Source organism: Apium graveolens, unplaced genomic scaffold, assembly GCF_009905375.1.
Source record: "Apium graveolens cultivar Ventura unplaced genomic scaffold, ASM990537v1 ctg3343, whole genome shotgun sequence".
Lineage (NCBI taxonomy): Eukaryota > Viridiplantae > Streptophyta > Magnoliopsida > Apiales > Apiaceae > Apium > Apium graveolens.
This window is the reverse complement of record NW_027418048.1, coordinates 20,110-38,805: the sequence shown is the minus strand read 5'-3', so window position 1 is coordinate 38,805 and position 18,696 is coordinate 20,110. Positions and strand designations below refer to the sequence as shown.

The window sequence follows — 18,696 nt, the reverse complement described above, 5'->3', positions numbered from 1 at the left end:
AGGCATAACTAAAATTTTCTAAAGATCTGTCATTGTCCTGAAACCTACTGATGAATGAGTTCATGCTAGAGTCCATCTCAACTGTTTTGTGCTAATTTTATGCATCTTTTGCAATTCTGTTTTACAGTGGCTTCTCAGTGTAAGTGAGTCACGACTGTTTATCAGAATTTATGCTATTTTCAGAGTATTTCTCCAGTAATCATAGAGTGTGAAAAGTCACCAAGAAAATATTTTGCTTTTCTGATGCATATTTACTTAATACCAGCAATGCACTTGGGTCGTTCCTTCCACATTTTTACTCTAGATCTCAAAGGAGTACCTGATTTTAATCTTTGATCTTTTTGCTTTTTCTTTTGATAAGAGAGGTTTATCAGCACTTAGTACATTCAGCAGTTTTACTAGTATCAGAACTTAACAGATGAGTAGCATTATTCTAATTTGTGACTTAGTAATAAGATATACAAAGTAAACTTAACTAAGCTCAGTTATCAGAATTTGCTAGTGTCATAAGATTTCCACTGAAATAATTACTTCTTCCATGGAATCATTTGTTTATTGAAGACTACTAGGTCAGTATCTAGCACAGTTATCCTCATAGGAATGAATAGGTACTAGAACAAACATATCACTTATCATAGTTTAGAAACATATATCAGACAACAGTCAGTACTTAAAGACATTTATCAATTAAGCACAGAATATACAATGAGATTAATTCTGTAAATACTGAGCATAAAGTCTGATTCATAGAACAAGTCTAAGCAGATTTAGAGAAAGAACCTGAAACCATTCCAAGTTCATTTACCAATCTTGTAAAAGTAGCTTCACATAATGGTTTTGTGAAGATATCTACCAATTGTTGATCTGTGGGAACAAAATGCAAATCCACTGTACCTTCATCCACATGTTCCCTGATGAAGTGGTACCTGATGTTGATGTGCTTTGTCATTGAGTGTTGAACTGGATTACCTGTCATAGCAATAGCACTTTGATTATCACAGTAAATAGGGATTTTGAAATATGTTAACCCATAATCCAGTAACTGATTCTTCATCCAAAGAATCTGTGCACAACAGCTTCCTGCAGCAATATACTCTGCTTCTGCAGTTGATGTGGAAATTGACTTTTGTTTCTTGCTGTACCAAGAAACCAATCTGCCTCCAAGAAATTGGCAGCTTCCACTTGTGCTTTTCCTGTCAATTTTGTAACCTGCAAAATCTGCATCTGAGTAACCTATTAGTTTAAAATCTGATTCTCTAGGATACCATAATCCCAGAGCAGCTGTTCCTTTAAGATACTTAAAGATTCTTTTTACAGCTGTTAAGTGAGGTTCTCTTGGATCTGCTTGAAATCTTGCATAAAGACAGCTAGCATACATGATATCAGGTCTACTAGCAGTTAGATAGAGTAGAGAGCCAATCATACCTCTGTAGTCGGTAATATCTACTGATTTACCGGTATCCTTATCCAGTTTTGTTGCAGTGGCCATTGCAGTGGATGCACTTGAACAATCTTGCATTCCAAATTTCTTTAGCAAGTTTCTGGTGTACTTGGTTTGACAAATAAAAGTGCCTTCCTCATTCTGCTTGACTTGAAGGCCCAGAAAATAGCTAAGTTCCCCCATCATACTCATCTGATATCTTGACTGCATAAGTTTGGCAAACTTCTTGCAAAGTTTGTCATTTGTAGATCCAAAAATGATATCATCAACATAAATCTGGACCAGAAGTAAGTCCTTTCCATGGTTGAGGTAGAACAGTGTTTCGTCTATTGTCCCTCTGTGGAATCCACTTTCCAGAAGAAACTGAGCTAAAGTCTCATACCATGCTCTAGGAGCTTGCTTAAGTCCATAAAGTGCTTTGTCAAGTCTGTAGACATAGTCTGGATGTTTGGTATCTACAAAACCTGGAGGTTGTTCAACATATACCTCTTCCTCCAATTCTCCATTGAGAAAAGCACTTTTCACATCCATTTGAAAGACAGTAAACTTTTTGTGAGCAGCATAAGCCAAAAATATCCTTGTGGCTTCTAACCTAGCAACTGGTGCAAATATTTCATCATAATCAATTCCCTCATGTTGAGAATATCCTTTTGCAACCAACCTTGCCTTATTCCTTGTAATTATGCCATCACTGTCAGTTTTGTTTCTGAATACCTACTTTGTACCAACAACAGATCTATTCTTGGTCTTGGTACTAGGGTCCGGACTTTGTTTCTTTCAAATTTATTCAACTCTTCCTGCATTGCTTGCACCCAATCAGCATCTTGAAGAGCTTCTTCCACTTTCTTTGGCTCAGTCTGAGAGAGAAAATAATTGTAAAGACACTCATTTGAAGTACCTATTCTAGTTCTGACACCTGCATCAGGATTTCCAATTATCAAATTAGGTGTATGTGATTTTGTCCACTTCCTTGCAGATGGAAGGTTTTCTCTAGAACTGGATGCTCCCCCATGATCCATGTTATCTTCATTTTCATTTTCTGATGCTCCCCCTGAAACTATGCTCTCTGAGTTGGATTCTTCAGTATTTAGATTTTCAGCACTATCAGAACTTGGCTTATCAGAACTTGACGAATCAGAACTTGAAGAGCCAGATGCATGTTCGGATGTTTCTTGAGATGTGGTAGGATCTTGAGTATGCTCCCCCTGCATAGGTGCATCTTCCTTTAACGTAGTCACCACAGTTTCAATAACATCAGAGTTTAATCCATCAGAGTTTGTAGTATCAGGACTTAGACTGTCAGGATTTTCAGTATCAGAATATGAGTCTTCATTTTCAAATCTCAGCTGATCATGGTCAATGAAATCTTTAAGACCAGTGATCTTCTTGTCATCAAAAGAGACATTGATAGATTCCATGACCACTTTTGTTCTCAAATTATAGACTCTGAAGGCTTTTGTGGAAAGTGGATATCCAACAAAGATTCCTTCATCAGCTTTTAGATCAAACTTTGATAGTTGTTCAGGATGAGTCTTGAGAACAAAACACTTGCATCCAAATACATGAAAATATTTCAGATTTGGCTTCTTTTTCTTCACCATCTGATATGGTGTTTTTCCATGCTTTATTCCATGGCTTTTGCAGAACTCTTCCATTATCAAATTCTTGAACTCAGTGCCATTATCACTCCTTAAAATTTTCACAGAATCTTTGACCATTTTATCCAGCTGTTTGACATGATCAATCAAGATAGATGCAGTTTCACTTTTTGTGTGCAAGAAATACACCCATGTGTATCTGGTGAACTCATCCACTATGACCAACGCATACTTCTTCTTTGCAATAGACATGACATTTACTGGACCAAATAGATCAACATGTATAAGATGATAAGGCTCAAGAATTGATGAATCAGTCTTGCTCTTGAATGAAGATTTTCTTTGTTTGGCTTTCTGACATGAATCACAAAGACCATCAGGAGCAAATACTGTGTTTGGCAATCCTCTCACAAGATCTTTCTTGACCAGTTCATTTATATTGTTGAAATTTAAATGAGAGAGTTTCTTATGCCAATTCCAGCTTTCTTCAATTGATGCTCTACTTATCAGACTGATTGCAGAGCCATCAGTACTTGTTGAAAGCTTAGCTTCATAAATGTTACCACGTCTGTATCCTTTCAGAACAAGTTTGCCTTTAGATTTACTCACAATTTCACAGTGTTCTTCAAAGAAATCAACATGATAACCTCTGTCACAGATTTGACTTATACTCAGTAGGTTGTGTTTAAGTCCTGAGACCAGAGCTACTTGTTTAATTATGACCTTTCCAAGATTGATATTGCCATATCGCAATGTTTTTCCAATGTTGTCATCTCCATAAGAAACACTTGGGTCAGCTTTCTCCACAAAATCTGATAGCAGGGCCTTATTTCCAGTCATATGTCCTGAACATCCACTGTCCAGAACTAGAATATTTTTCCTGTTGCCCTGCAATCACAAAGACCACTAATTATTAGTTTTAAGGACCCAGACTTGCTTGGATCCTTTGGCCTTATTAAGTTTGTTAACATTTGCAGCGGATTTAGCATCAGAGTTTATGTTAACATTTTTCTTATCAGAATTTACACTATCAGACTTTGAATCAGAATTTACACTAGAAGGAACAATGGAAACTTTCTTCAAAGAAGGTTTTATTTGATAATAATCATAGTACAAACTATGATATTCCTTACAAGTATAAATGGAATGCCATAAACTACCACAATGAAAACAAGGATTTTGTGGTTTGTATCTAACAGACTGACTCTTAACTCCTGATTTTGAAGGTAAGGAGTTAATATTCTTATTTTTCCTGCAAAAAGAAGCCAGATGGTTAGAACTTTCACAGTTATGACATGTTTTCCTAAGAGCATCAGGAACAGGTTTATAATCATTGCTTTTATTCACACCTTCCTTTCCATTCCTATTTTTCCTAGGTGATTTTACCTTGTTTGCATTCTTGACATCTTTCAGCTTATGCTTAAGCTGCTTCTTTGTCATTAAGCCTATGTTCACTTCAGCTGTCTTTTCCTGTTTTAGTTTGTCAGAAGTTAATTCCTCTTTAACTTCTGATTTCTCATTTTTAGACTTTACAGTTACAAACTTAATAGGTTTAAACTTTGGCTTTTGCTTAACAACAGGCTTAATTTCTTCAGTTCCTTTATCATTCTTATCTTCTCCATAACCTAAGCCCTCTTTCCAGTTTCCACTACTTAGCAAATTTTGAGTTGTTTTGCCAGAGTTAGTCCAAGTTCTGATAATCTCTCTTTCCTTTTCTAACTCAGTTTTTAGAGATTCATTTAATTTTAGCACTTCATTCCTAACATAAAAAGCATCATCTCTATCCTTCTGAGTTTGATGGAACATGACTAACTCTTTTTCTAAGAAATCATTCCTTTTCTTAAATGCAAGATTTTCAGAAGTTAATCTTTCACATGTTAAAGTTTGGTCTCTATAGCTAACAAACATGGTTTTAAGATATCTTCTCAACTCATTAATATCATCAGTATGAAAAGCATAAGTAGTCTGAGGTACCTTTGTTTCAGCAGCTTCAGAACTGCTCTCAGCACTTTTTTTATCAACATTTGCCATCAATGCATAGTTCTCCTCACTTTCAGAGTCTGAAGTGTCTGTCCAGCTTTTCTGCTTTGTGACAAGAGCCTTGCCTCTGTCACCCTTTACCTTCTTGCAGTCAGGAGATATGTGGCCTTTCTCACCACAGTTATAGCATTTAACATTGGTGTAATCTCCTCTGTCAGACTTTTATCCTCTGCCTTCAGATCTTCTGAAATTCTTCTTATCAGAACTTATGCTTTTCCTGGAAAACTTCTTTCCCTTCCTGAACTTCCTGTATACAATCTTTGTGATTCCTTTCACCATAAGAGCACACAGCTTCATCATCTCCTCATCAGCATCAGTCTCAGGCAAGCTTTCAGAATCTGAGTCATCATCACTCTCAGAACTTGATGACTCAGTATCAGACTTTATGAAAAGAGCTTTACCCTTGTCTTTCTTTGAGGAAGCTGATTTGGGGAATTCTTCTTCAGCCTTAAGAGCAACTGTCCTTGACTTTCCTCCTTTTCTCTTACTTCTTTGTTCCATCTCCAGCTCATGAGTCTTGAGCATTCCATAGATTTCATCAAGAGTTGTTTCATCAAGATTGTAGTTGTCTCTTATTGTCGTTGCCTTTAAATCCCAGCATTCAGGAAGAGCTAACAGGAACTTAAGGTTTGAATCTTCAAGATCATACTCTTTATCAACCAATGACAATTCATTCAAAAGTTTGACAAATCTATCATATAAATCATTCAATGACTCATCAGTCTTTGAGTCAAAGTGTTCATACTCTTGAGTGAGTATTGTCTTCCTGTTCTTCTTAATTGTGTCAGTTCCCTGACACCTTGCTTCCAGAGCATCCCATATCTCCTTAGCAGTCTTGCAGTTGATTACCCTGTTTGACATTACATTATCAATGGCACTATGCAGTAAGTGTCGTACCTTAGCATCCTTAGCAATTGATGCTATGTCCTCAGCAGTATAATCACTCTTCTCCTTTGGTATGGTCGTTGCTGCTTCACCTGCAACTGCAACAGCGAATTTGGTTGGTTTGTGAGGACCTTCCTTGATTCTATCCAGGTATTCTGGATCTGTTGCTTCCAGGAACATGGTCATCCTTACCTTCCATATGGGATATTCAGATGGTCTCAGTATGGGGACTCTGATGGTCTCATACCGACTCTGAATTTGTGTCTTTGGTGGTTCCTCAGTTGTGGTAGGCTTAGTTGGAGTTTCTGTGTCCGACATGATTGTGTTTGGATCTTTAACTGTATGTAAGTTAACAGATAGGCTCTGATACCAATTGTTAGGTCACACACACACTGTAGAGGGGGTGAATACAGTGTATAGTACACTCAAATCGAACTTTAAGATCTTAAGTAACAGAAAACAAACTTTATTGAAACAATAAACTCTATTACAGTATGGAACTGTTACCTCTCAGTGATGAATAAATATCACGAGAGCTGCTAGGGTTACAATGAATAATCTTTTCTAATAATGATAACACTTATAGTGTAAACCCTATGTCTGTGTTTATATACTACACAGTTACAAGATAATCGCTAATTGATATGGAATATAATTCTGCTTCCTAAAATATATCAATCAGATATCTTTTCTTCCAAGTATTCCATTCTTCACGGAATTCCTTCTTCATGCATATCTCTTCTTATGTTTATCTCAATCTTCTTTCCTTTAATCAGCTACTGTCCTTATCTAATTGTCCTTCAGCACTTAAGTTCTGATATCTATCTTCTGATGATTATCTCCTGATAATATAAGTACTGATATCCTTAAGTCCTGACTTCCAGTATAAGTACTGATCAACAGTTAAGTACTGATTTATCCTGTTCACGTAAGATCTTAAAGCTAAACATAAAATATATTAGCCATGACATTATCAAATATATCTAACACTTTCCTTTGGTTTAGCCATGAATCCCTCATACTGAGACACCGGTATTCTCCTTTGGCTGGAACTAACTTCCTTTGTAAATTTACACAGAATTTCTATTTTCTCCCAGATTAGTTTAGTTGTGTCACAGTTGACAATGTTATTGTACTTGACATTGTCAAGTGACTCTATCAGAATTAATTGCAGACCACTATTAAGAGAAACTTTTTACTTCTCAATGTCTGTGTATTTTGAAGGATCTTTAGGATCATAATAATCTGGGATGACCATGTCTCCATCTGTAGACTCTTCAATCCTTTTCATAGGAATAAAAGGTCCATTCTTCAGAATCTGGATGTACAAGGGATTGGTCATCCTTATAAACAACATCATCTTTTTCTTCCATAATGTGTAGTTAGATTTATCAAAGGATGGTATCTTGATACTGCTAATCTCTTGTGTATTCATTCTTTCATATCTTTAATCTGTTTGCTTTCAGATTTTGCTCTGATACCACTTGTTAGGTAATAAATACAACACAGAGGGGGGTGAATGTGTTTTGGATATTTTTAAGGCTTTTTGAATATTTGTTACTTGGTTAACAAAGCAGATTAGAAATGTAGTAATATTATGTTAGCTGAAATAAAACATTGCAAATAATATTTCAAAACTCACTTAATTTTGTATTAAAATCAAGATAGTGTTTTGCTACAAATCATGGGTTCTTTGTAAGTAAAGAACTCAACTTCTTTCTTGTGAGAGTTTACTAGAAAAACTAGATCTGTTTGATACAATTTAAAAGCAAAGGAACAGTGTTTACTTTATAGATTAGCAAACACAGATTTACACAGCATGCAATAAGATGTACTAAACCCTACTTTAAGTTATCTCTAAATCTTTCCATTTCTGACTTAGTGTATCTTTGAAAATCGTGTATTTCTGTGAATTTACTCTGTCAGTTAATCTTACCATTTGATCTTGTACTCTTCAAATTGCTTTTGTAGACTTTTCAATCTAAATGATTAGATCATTTGTTGATTGATAATCTTGAATATTTGACTTGTCTGCATTCTCTACTTGAGGTTCATATCGAGATCTTCGGTTTGATTTATAAAGAACTGACATCTCGATAAGTATAATGGCTTATCAAGATCTCTTAATTCTCTATAAGTGTCTTTGACTTGTCGAGGTCTCTGAGTTCTCTATAGGTGAACTTGGCTTGTCGAGGTCTCCAAATTTCTGCATGTAGAAATGACTTGTCGATTTCTCTGAGATCTCTAAAATATTTTGACTTGTCGATATCTCTGACATCTCTAATGAGAAAATTGACTTGTCGATATTTCCAATCTTCATATCTTCATTTTGACTTGTCGATATCTCTGAGTTCTCTAATGCAGAAATGACTTTATCGATATCTCAGAGATCTTTATATACATTTTGACTTGTAGATATCTCTAAGATCTCTAATGATAATTTGACTAATCGATATCTCCAATCTTCATGTCTTCATTTGGCTTGTCTATATCTCCGAGACTTCTCTATAAGCTAATTTGGACTTCTTGATAAGTCATTCTGGAGTTCTCGAATGACTTCTCTATATGACTTGATCTGTGACTTGTAGACATATTGACTTAGAACATTTTTCCTAAAACAGATTTATTAAACTCCAAGTTTCTTCACAATTTCTCTGAGGCATGATCTTCTTGATCTTCTTCTAGAGTTTATTCTTAGGCTTGAGACTGTTTACAGAAAAATACTCCAATATAATCTTTCACATTTTTACAGACTCAAGTAATACAATACAAAATACAAATTTAAATTATCATACAACTAATTCTTAGGGTTGTCAATATAACTTAATATTGTTATAGTACAGGCATGTCTTGCACAACAGTCCGTAATACAACTGTAGAGGGGGTGAATATAGTTTATGCAAACAAATCGATAACAGTTAACAGATTCAACAGTTTTTACATTAACAGATAAAAACTGATTACAAAAGTACTCTCTCAAAGGATGAACGATTATCTTTGAGAGCTGCTAGGTTATCTGAGAGATATATCAACTCGTAACACATATAGTGAAAACCTAATTTGTGCTTATATAGTGCACAGTTACACAATCAATAAGGAATCCCATTCTATTATAATAAGAAAACCTAATACATATCAATGTATGATTGCTTTTGAAATAAAGTCATTCACCGCCTTAAATTCTGCAATCTTTTTCTTTCTCGAATATCTACTGAAGTGACTAAATCCTGATGATATCAAATACTGATCATCAAGTACTGATAGACAAGTATTGATGACGTCACCTTAAGTAAATACTGATATTAAGTCCAGATAATAAAATCTGATAGTTTATATCCTGATATCATCAATCATATAACATATATTTTTACATGTTATAAGTCATAATAATCATTTTATAAAGGTGAAACGTATATTTCACCATTCGACACAAACTATATACAAATATTTTCACAAAGTGTTGAATGGAATGACGGAGTTTGGAAAAGAAATGATAGTTCCTACACCATCCAATCAAAACTCAAATGTTTCTAGGAGACAAAAAGATCTACTGAAAATATTTCCGGTTAGTAATGACGTTTTTTTATTTTCACTGTGTAATTTCTTATAATTTAGCATGTCAAAATAAAACTATTGTTCTCTAATAATATTTCACATATTTTTGTTATTGTGCAAGAGGAAGCAATCGGTGTACTTGACGGTACACTCACTCATGCTATTGTTCCGGTTGGTTAACAAGCTAGATATATAGGACGAGGAAAGGGTGAATGCTACCAAAATATTAAGTATATGTAATTTTAATATTATATTTGTTTAAATTTTCAGATTACTATCTCGTTCAGATCATCCAGAATTTTTATCGTTCAAAAATAACTGTTCGGATTTAACAAATGATTTCTGAGAGAAGATATTATTATAAGTGAAAAGTGGGATAAAAACGTAAATATACATCCAACGAACTTTCTAATTTTGAGAATTTAAGTAAAGAATAGTAGCACAGTCCACGAAAATTGTGAAAGGGCTTTGAGCCATGTTTGCAAATGAATTTTCTTTTGCTATTTTTTACAATTAACCTAATTTTATTTTATTGAAATTAATATTATCTACATATGTACGAGTCATAAAATTATTTTTACTATTTTTAGTAACTCACAAAAAATCATAAAATTACCCGTACAGAAAATTTACTTTCAATTTTTCATTTTAAATAATTTTAAGTTATAAACAACTTATTTTATTTAGCCAGGTCTCAGCCACAGAATCACGATTGAACGTTTGTCTCACAAATTTCATTAATCATCAAATAATAAAATCACATAATTTACAAAAGTAATCCATCCCCACTAACTATTAAGTAGTGATTGATTTTCTGATTAGTGTTGAATCCTGTCATTCAATCCACACTGGAGACGACTCGGCGGGAACTCAGTTCCCCCTACTTAGCCATCACCATCACCATCACCATCACCATCACTTCTTAGTTTTTACCTCAGCTGACTCGGTAACTCAATTTCCACCCAAAATATTCAAGGTGAAAAAGGAAAAATACAAAAAAAAAAATACTTATGAAGAAGATTAAAACCCATTTTGTTCCACTCACAGACTCGTCAACCCCGATCTCATCACAGGGCAAACGAGCCAACTCGGACGAGTCAAAGTGAAACTCAACATTTCCGAATATCACCATATTGAAGTTGAAGTCTCTGTAATCCCGTTAAGCAAAGGCCTCGACTCAGGCCAAAACTCCAAATTATTCCGTACACCGACGTGGCAATTCACCTCGATATCCGCAAACCGGGTCTGGTTCTTAGAATGCGACCATGACAAGCACTTGATAATCTCTTCAAAAACCCACTCATCACAAGGAATAACTAATGGGCCTGTATTATTAAACCCATACTCCTCTTCAGCCCGGACCAATAACTCTCTAAACACGGGATGGTTCAGGTACTTGGCAGGAACAACAAATCTCCTACAACTGGGACCTACAGTGACAGCCACGTGTCCAGAAGGAACATCGGACGGTATACGAGAAGCAGCCTTTTGACGCCAACGTTTTAACATGATACGAAGTCTAACAATGTGTCTGATTTTGCTGCATGCCGACATTTCCTGTTTGGGTTTTACGAGGAAACGGAAATGGAAAGTAAGAAAAATGTTGGGTTTTGTTTTGTGGGTATTTTTGGGGAAGTTTTTTTTGGGGGGAGAGTTTGATTGTCGAGAACTGAACTGTTTTTATAAAGAGTTGAACTGGGTAATGCCCTTGTAGTCGTGTTTATTTACGAGATTGTGACGGCAGTACATGCAAAATTTAAATATTTGCTGACTTGCAATTGGTTAATAATTGAAAAAATCATTTTGAAAGCGCCGGCAGATAACGGATGATTAAGGGTTTATTTTCTGTTATCACGATTTTATCTAAATTGTAAGGAGATATATTAGAACACATAGTTATTAGATTCTCATAAGGCTGTAATTCGTGTTAAGGGTTTATTTTCTGTTATCACGATTTTATCTAAATTGTAAGGAGATATATTAGAACACATAGTCATTAGATGCTCATAAGGCTGTAATTCGTGTAATTCGAGCCGAGAGTCTAAAATTCTAGGCGAACTCAATTCGTTTAATTTCACGAATCGAATTGAACCGGTACATCCAGCTCAACGATCCTGGCAAATCGGGTCGTTTAATTTTACACTTAATCGAGTCTAAATCTCTAATCGAGCTCGCTTGAGTCGAACAAACTCGTTTAATTAAATAAGGCGGAACTTATATTCAAACTTTGCTCGTTTAATTAAATAAACTGAGTCAAACATATTTAATGAGTTCGAGTCGGGTAAGTTCGAGAGCGGTCGAACTCGAATAACAGCCCTAAATATACTCAATTATAGAAGACATGTAGGTTTAATTAATCAAAAGAAAAAACATACTATATTTTGACGTTGTAAGAGGTGATAACTAATCAAAGTCTTCAAAAATACAATTTAGTTGAATTGTGGGGTTTTTGTTATAAAAAAATTACGAAATGTGAACCTTATTATTTGATTATTGTCAAGACACAACTATTTATTTGAGATTCCTAATGATTTTCAGAATCGAGTTCATTCCATTTATTTTAAATCGACATTTTCATAAAATATTGGAAAGTTTCCTAATAGTGCCAAAATTGGTGAAAAGCAATTTTTTATAGTATTGTGGCTTCTGTACAAATTTAACTTGTCAATCCGTTAGACAACGGACGGCAGGAGCCGTAATTATCAGTGGTGGGGGATCTGGAAGGTGCTTTTAGCGCACAAAGCATTTAAATCAAAACTACAAACTTTTCCACATGCATTGCTAGTTCATTTATAAATAGTGGAATTATTTTACAAGTTTGAAATAAAGATATACAAGTCTTTCTGCATTTCTTTGAAGTAGTTGGATGAACGGATGCTAGTAGTCAAAATATATAGCGAGATGCCTTTCAATTTCTAATCATTTATTTTTAATATTTCATTATTTTGTTTCTTTGTCCAAGCAATATAATAAAAATACCAATGTTATTTGTTCTACATATTTGACCATTGCCCCCGTGTGCACCCCCTCTTCAGGAAATTAAATTTAACAAACCTAGACGCCTTGCCCTTTAATTTTATGTCCCGCATGTCTATTTTATGATATAATTTACCAACATTCCATATAAATCATAAACTAGGTCCTTTAAAGGAAAATCAAAATCCAATAGAACCAAAGCTAAATTAGAGGTAACGAGCCGAGTCATGCTCGAGTATATAAGTCAATTCAACTTAGAAAAGAATTCATAATCCAACTTTAGTTACAATTTATTAAATTCGTTGTTGAAAATGGAGAGAATATATTCAAGCCCAATTTTTGAACTCGATCCGAAATGGGACGAGTTTATAATACAATATATAAACGTTTGTTTCTGTAATTGTAGCTACAATAACCCAATCACCAGCCATGCTAGACAATAAAATATAGATTACTATAGTATAGTTCATGTTTCGTTACAAAATGTGCAGCATATATATAAAATTTGGTAAATGAAAAAAAAGGGTCATTATAATTAAGAAGAAAAAACCCACAAATCACTTAATTGAAAGACATCTCGACTTTATATATTAGAGGACTTTTACCAAATAAAGGCAAGTGAGAAGATCAAGAGATGTTGAGAGTCCGTGTTTACTGCCCTACATGCATGTTAAGTTGCATGACAATCCAATTATTCTTTTCTTTACAAATGTAACACATTACTGCATGGTTCAGTGTTTTAAGCGGACACCCCAACAACCAGTTAACCAAATCAATATACTTAATTACATTTTGTCCACTTTACATTTTGTATTATGCTTTGCTAGGGCGTCTGTTTCTCTCTTTTCTTGTGTAATTTCTTGTTTATTTTGTTCACAGCTTTATGTCGTCCGATATTATTCCTATTTAATAAAACAATATTGGAAGATTAATTTGGAGTCCGGAGAATATATTGTCATTGTGTATATCAGTATTTAGCTTTGAGAATATATCGGGGACCCGAAGTAAGCACAAATTGCTTTATTAGTTCCATATGTGAAATCCCCGATAACAATATCATAAGGATCACCATAACTTTCTTATCATTTATATCATATATACCAAATCCACAAATAATTATCAACTCAGGCATTCAAATTCACCCTCATCTTTACGACATCTCCAACTCATTATATTATTTTGATATAATTTTTATATCAAAATATTATAAACATTACATTATTCTCATATTCAACTCCAATCCTGATAGAACTAAACTGATATGCTAAGATACAGAATGATAATATATGCTTGAAACTGCAACTGGGATTACTTAACTTGAATAAAAGATTACAGAGGTTATTAAATAGAAACACCTATCAACTAAAACTCCTACAAACCAGGACATGATCCTAATATAACTCCACATTCTCCTATCCACCTATGACTACTACAACGTACACATTGATTTATTCAAACATAATAAAACTCTGCAAATAAATAAAAACATGTTTAAAATTAACTCCAACATGCTCCCCCTTAATTTTAAACACGTTCCACATTCTTGACTCCAAGCAAACTTCGCATCTGTTCAAACTTTGCAGCAGACAGGGCTTTTGTCAATATGTCGGCACGTTGTTCACTGGTCCTGATGTGTTTAATCACTATTAATCCCTGCTCGACACAATCTCTTATGAAGTGATAACGCACATCAATGTGCTTGCTTCTACCATGAAAAACAGGATTTTTCGCAAGATCTATAGCAGATTTGTTGTCAATATAGAGTACAACTGGACCAGCCTTGATATTCATGATCTGACTCGGCACTCTTTGGAGCCATATACCTTGGCAAGCAGCAGTGGTAGCGGCCATAAACTCTGCTTCACATGAGGATAATGCTACACATCTTTGTTTCTGAGAAACCCATGTAATCAAGCTCTCGTCAAGATAGAACGCCATTCCACTCGTGCTCTTTCGATCCTCGATACTACCAGCAAGATCACTATCAGAAAAACCAGACAATAAATAATTCCCCTTACCTTTTGTGTAGACCAATCCATAGTGCAAGGTACCCTTCAAGTATCGGCAAATTCACTTTATTGCGTTTAAATGCATTACCGTGGGTCTCTCCATGTAACGACTGACTATTCCTACCGAAAAAGCTATGTCAGGTCGTGTATAAACCATGTACCGTAATCCTCCTACCAGGATTTTATAATGGGTCGAATTCACAGCTTCTCCAGCTCTGTCCGCATCAATCTGTAATTTTAACTCCATGGGATATTTTATAGAGTTACACTCACTTAAACCAGCTCGTTGCAGCACCTTCTTTGCATAAGCTGTCTGCTTTATCTCTATACATCCCTTGTGTTGCTCAATCTCCAATCCCAGGTAGTAAGATAACTTGCCAAGGTCTGTCATTTCAAATTTATGATTCATCTCCCCCTTGAATTTGACAATGGCTGAAACGGAAGTACCAGTGATAATTAAATCGTCCACATAGACACCAACAATTAACGAATCAGTTCTGTTTTTCCAGGTGTAAACAGCATGTTCGTAAGGGCATTTAATGAAACCCAAACGAAGTAGACACTTGTTTAGTTGAGCGTACCAGGCTCGAGGTGCCTGACATAGACCATAGAGAGCTTTTAGAAGTTTATAGACCTTAGTCTCAGAGCCTGCTTTCACGTAACCTTTGGGCTGAGCAACGGACACTTCTTCATCGAGAACTCCATTCAGAAAAGTGAATTTAACATCGAGGTGGTGAACCTCCCATTCATTTTTAGCAGCAAGAGCTAGAAGGAGACGCACTGTTTCCAATCGAGTCACTGGGGCAAAGACTTCGTTGTAGTCAATACCATATTATTGTGCATAGCCTTTCGCCACCAGGCGTGCTTGGTGTTTAGTGATGGCACCTGAAGTATCTCGTTTTAATTTAAACACCCACTTGAGATCGATGGCCTTGTGACCTTGTGGCAAATCTGTAAGCTTCCAAGTCTAGTTCTTCTCAATTGTATCAATCTCCGTATTCATTGCTGCACGCCAAGCTTCATCTTTGATGGCTTGCCCAAAAGTGACAGGTTCGTCTACACCAGACAAGAGTAGTTCTTCTTCGAGCTCAACAACCTCAGTAGTATCGTAGATATCAGCAAGAGTCCGAAAATGTTGTCGTTCACTTTCAGGTGTAATAGAACCAGTTCCAGATGCAACAAAACCAGTGACAGAGCTTGGTGAAGAGGGCTGGGACATAGATGGTGGTGTGAGAGGTTCTACACTGTCATTCTCAGGAATGAGGTCAGAAAAAAACAAGAGACTGTGTGGGCACTTCTGCGTCATGACTTGAAACATACCAGTTCCAGCCTTTTGATTCATCAAACACCACATCGCGCTAAACGTGAATACGCCCTGAGGTGGGATCATATAGGCGATATGCCTTTGTCCCTGATTCTCTCCCAAAATGTACTAACACACGACTTTGATCATCAAGTTTTCGAGTGAATACTCATGAAACCTTCATATAACACATACAGCCAAAAATCTTTAAGTCTGCAACACTTGGTTTATGCCCAAACCAAGCTTCATGAGGAGTGATTTGTGAGAGAGAGCGTGTAGGTAATTTATTGAGCACATAAATAACGTGCTTTACTGCTTCTCCCCAAAACTGTGCTGGTACAGCACTTTCCTTTAATAGACTTCTGGCCATAACTGTCACAGTACGGTTACGACGCTCTACAACACCGTTTTGCTGCGGTGTGTAGGGTGCCGTAAAATTCCTGAGAATGCCTGAATCTGCACAGAAATTTTTGAATTCTTTGGAGCAAAACTCGCCTCCACGGTCAGTACGAAATACTTGTATAGTTGTCTTGGTACCATTCTCAACTAACAGTTTAAATCGTTTAAAGCAACTTAAGGCTTCATCTTTAGTTTTTAGCATGTAAACCCACATCATACGACTGAAGTCATCGACCAAGAGCATAAAATATTTGTTACCAGCAGGGGTGGGAGGTGCGATAGGTCCACACAAATCACCATGTATTAATTCTAATACAGATTTAGCAACAAAATTTGAATGAGAGAAAGGCTTACGCTGTTGTTTTGTGAGAATGCAACTGCTACATATGTCTTTTGGCAAATGGATTGCGGGAAAATTATACACCATTCTATTTCTTGCCATCAACTGCATAGCCTTGAAATTAACGTGCCCAAGTCTTGAGTGCCAAAGCCAAGTTTCCTCTTCCCCTTTTGTTAGCAAACACATCTCCTTGTTGTTTTTGATATGAATCTTATAGAGATGATTTGTAGACCTCTGTACGTGCATCATGAGTCGGCCACAGCTATCGTAAACCCACAAACTTTCCCCATTTAAAACAACTCGGCAACCTTCTTCTGAAAGCTGACCCAGGATTATGATGTTACTACGTAGAGTAAGGATATAGTAAACACCATGAAGCTTCCTGATTTCTTCGTTCTTGCAAACCATGTTAATTGTCCTTTTTCCCTCGATTTGTACCAATGAACCATCTCCAAATTTGACCTGTCCTTGCTTTGATTTGTCCAAACTCTCGAATTTGTCACGACATCCAGTCATATGGTTACTCGCACCGTTGTGGAGATACCACATATTTTCTGCAACCTCCTTTTCATTCGAATTTTCACCTTCACTTAGTAAAATCACGCCATCTACGTCATTATCATTCATGGCCATCAAAAGAGCAGGTTCATCATCGGTAGCTTGAGTTAGATTTGCCTCACCACGCTGCACCATGTCCCTTTTAGGCTTTCTACACTCCCCTGCGAAATGTCCATATATTCCATAATTAAAACACTTAACCTTACTCCTGTCAATTCTGTCATGACTTCTTTGGTATCCACCCCGACTTGATCGTTGCAGCCACTTTTCTCGCGTAAGCAGGAGATTTCCATTTGTGGCTTCATGTTTCGACCATTCTTATTCAGTCATCAAAAGTTGTTGACCCTCCTTGCTCTCCACCTGTCCCGAGAGACGTTCCTCATGAGCTTTTAAAGAGCCGATTACTTCCTCAATGGACATTGTTTCAAGGTTTCCAAACTACTCAATAGCTGAAGCAATCTGTAGAAACTTTGTTGGCACTGCCCTTAGTATCTTTTTGATAACATACTCTTCTCCAATTGATTCACCGAGTGCCCTGATCTTCGCGACCAAGCCATTCAATTTCAAGCAAAAATCATCCAACTGTTCTGAATCTTTCATGGTTAATGACTCAAACTCAGCCTTGAGAGTTTGTGCCTTAGCCTTTTTTACTCTGTCAGTACCCAGAGAAGTCATTTTAATAGCCTCCCACATGTCTTTTGCAGTCGTATATCCTACTAGTGTCAACAACAATTCTTCAGAGATAGATTGCTAAATCATCGCCATAACCCGCTTGTCTGCCTTGTTCTCAACGACGGTCTTGGGGTCTTTGGGCTCTACTGCTTCCCACATATTGTATGCCTCCAAGAATACCTTCATCTTCATAGCCCAGACGGTATAGTTCATTTTAGTGAGCATTGGGTAGCTTATGCCGATTTCCCTTCCCTTCCTTTGCTTGACTCTGCCATTGATTGTTTTTCTCGATCGTAGAGAACAAATGGGTGTGTTCAGAGCTCTGATACCAGTTGAAAGAACTAAACTGATATGCTAAGATACAGAATGGTAATATATGCTTGAAAATGCAACTGGGATTACTTAACTTGAATAAAATATTACAGAGGTTATTAAATAGAAACACCTATCAACTAAAACTCCTACAAACCAGGACATGATCCTAATATAACTCCACGTTCTCCTATCCACCTATGACTACTACAACGTACACATTGATTTATTCAAACATAATAAAACTCTGCAAATAAATAAAAACATGTTTAAAATTAACTCCAACAAACCCATCAACACCAAATTTTATACTAAATCTTGTACTATGTTTTCTCTGGAGTAAAGTATATTATCTATGCTTGCAATTTGTGTGTCAGTATCACTAGAAATATCCTATTTCAAAAATTACGCATACTATATTGATATTTTAGTTTAATTGTGTTACGTGGTTCGGCATGCATGTATATACACTAATTTTTCAATTGTAAATGAGAAATCAGCTAATCCAAACACCTTTTATATCTCAAGTTCGCAACATTTAAACTTTCAAGGTAAATCAGACAAAATGCTACAAATACTAATTATGCGTCTGGCTCCAAAATATGTTG

The 18,696-nt window shown here is 35.9% G+C and overlaps 1 protein-coding gene across 1 annotated transcript; it reads right to left on the bottom strand.

Annotated features, from left to right (window-relative positions):
* Window positions 1-10,225: 10,225 nt before the first annotated feature.
* Window positions 10,226-11,215, bottom strand: LOC141701104 (indole-3-acetic acid-induced protein ARG7-like). The gene has a single exon (XM_074504746.1). It carries the CDS (start codon window positions 11,071-11,073, stop codon window positions 10,645-10,647), a length of 429 nt encoding a protein of 142 aa, XP_074360847.1. The 5' UTR covers window positions 11,074-11,215; the 3' UTR covers window positions 10,226-10,644.
* Window positions 11,216-18,696: the final 7,481 nt, after the last annotated feature.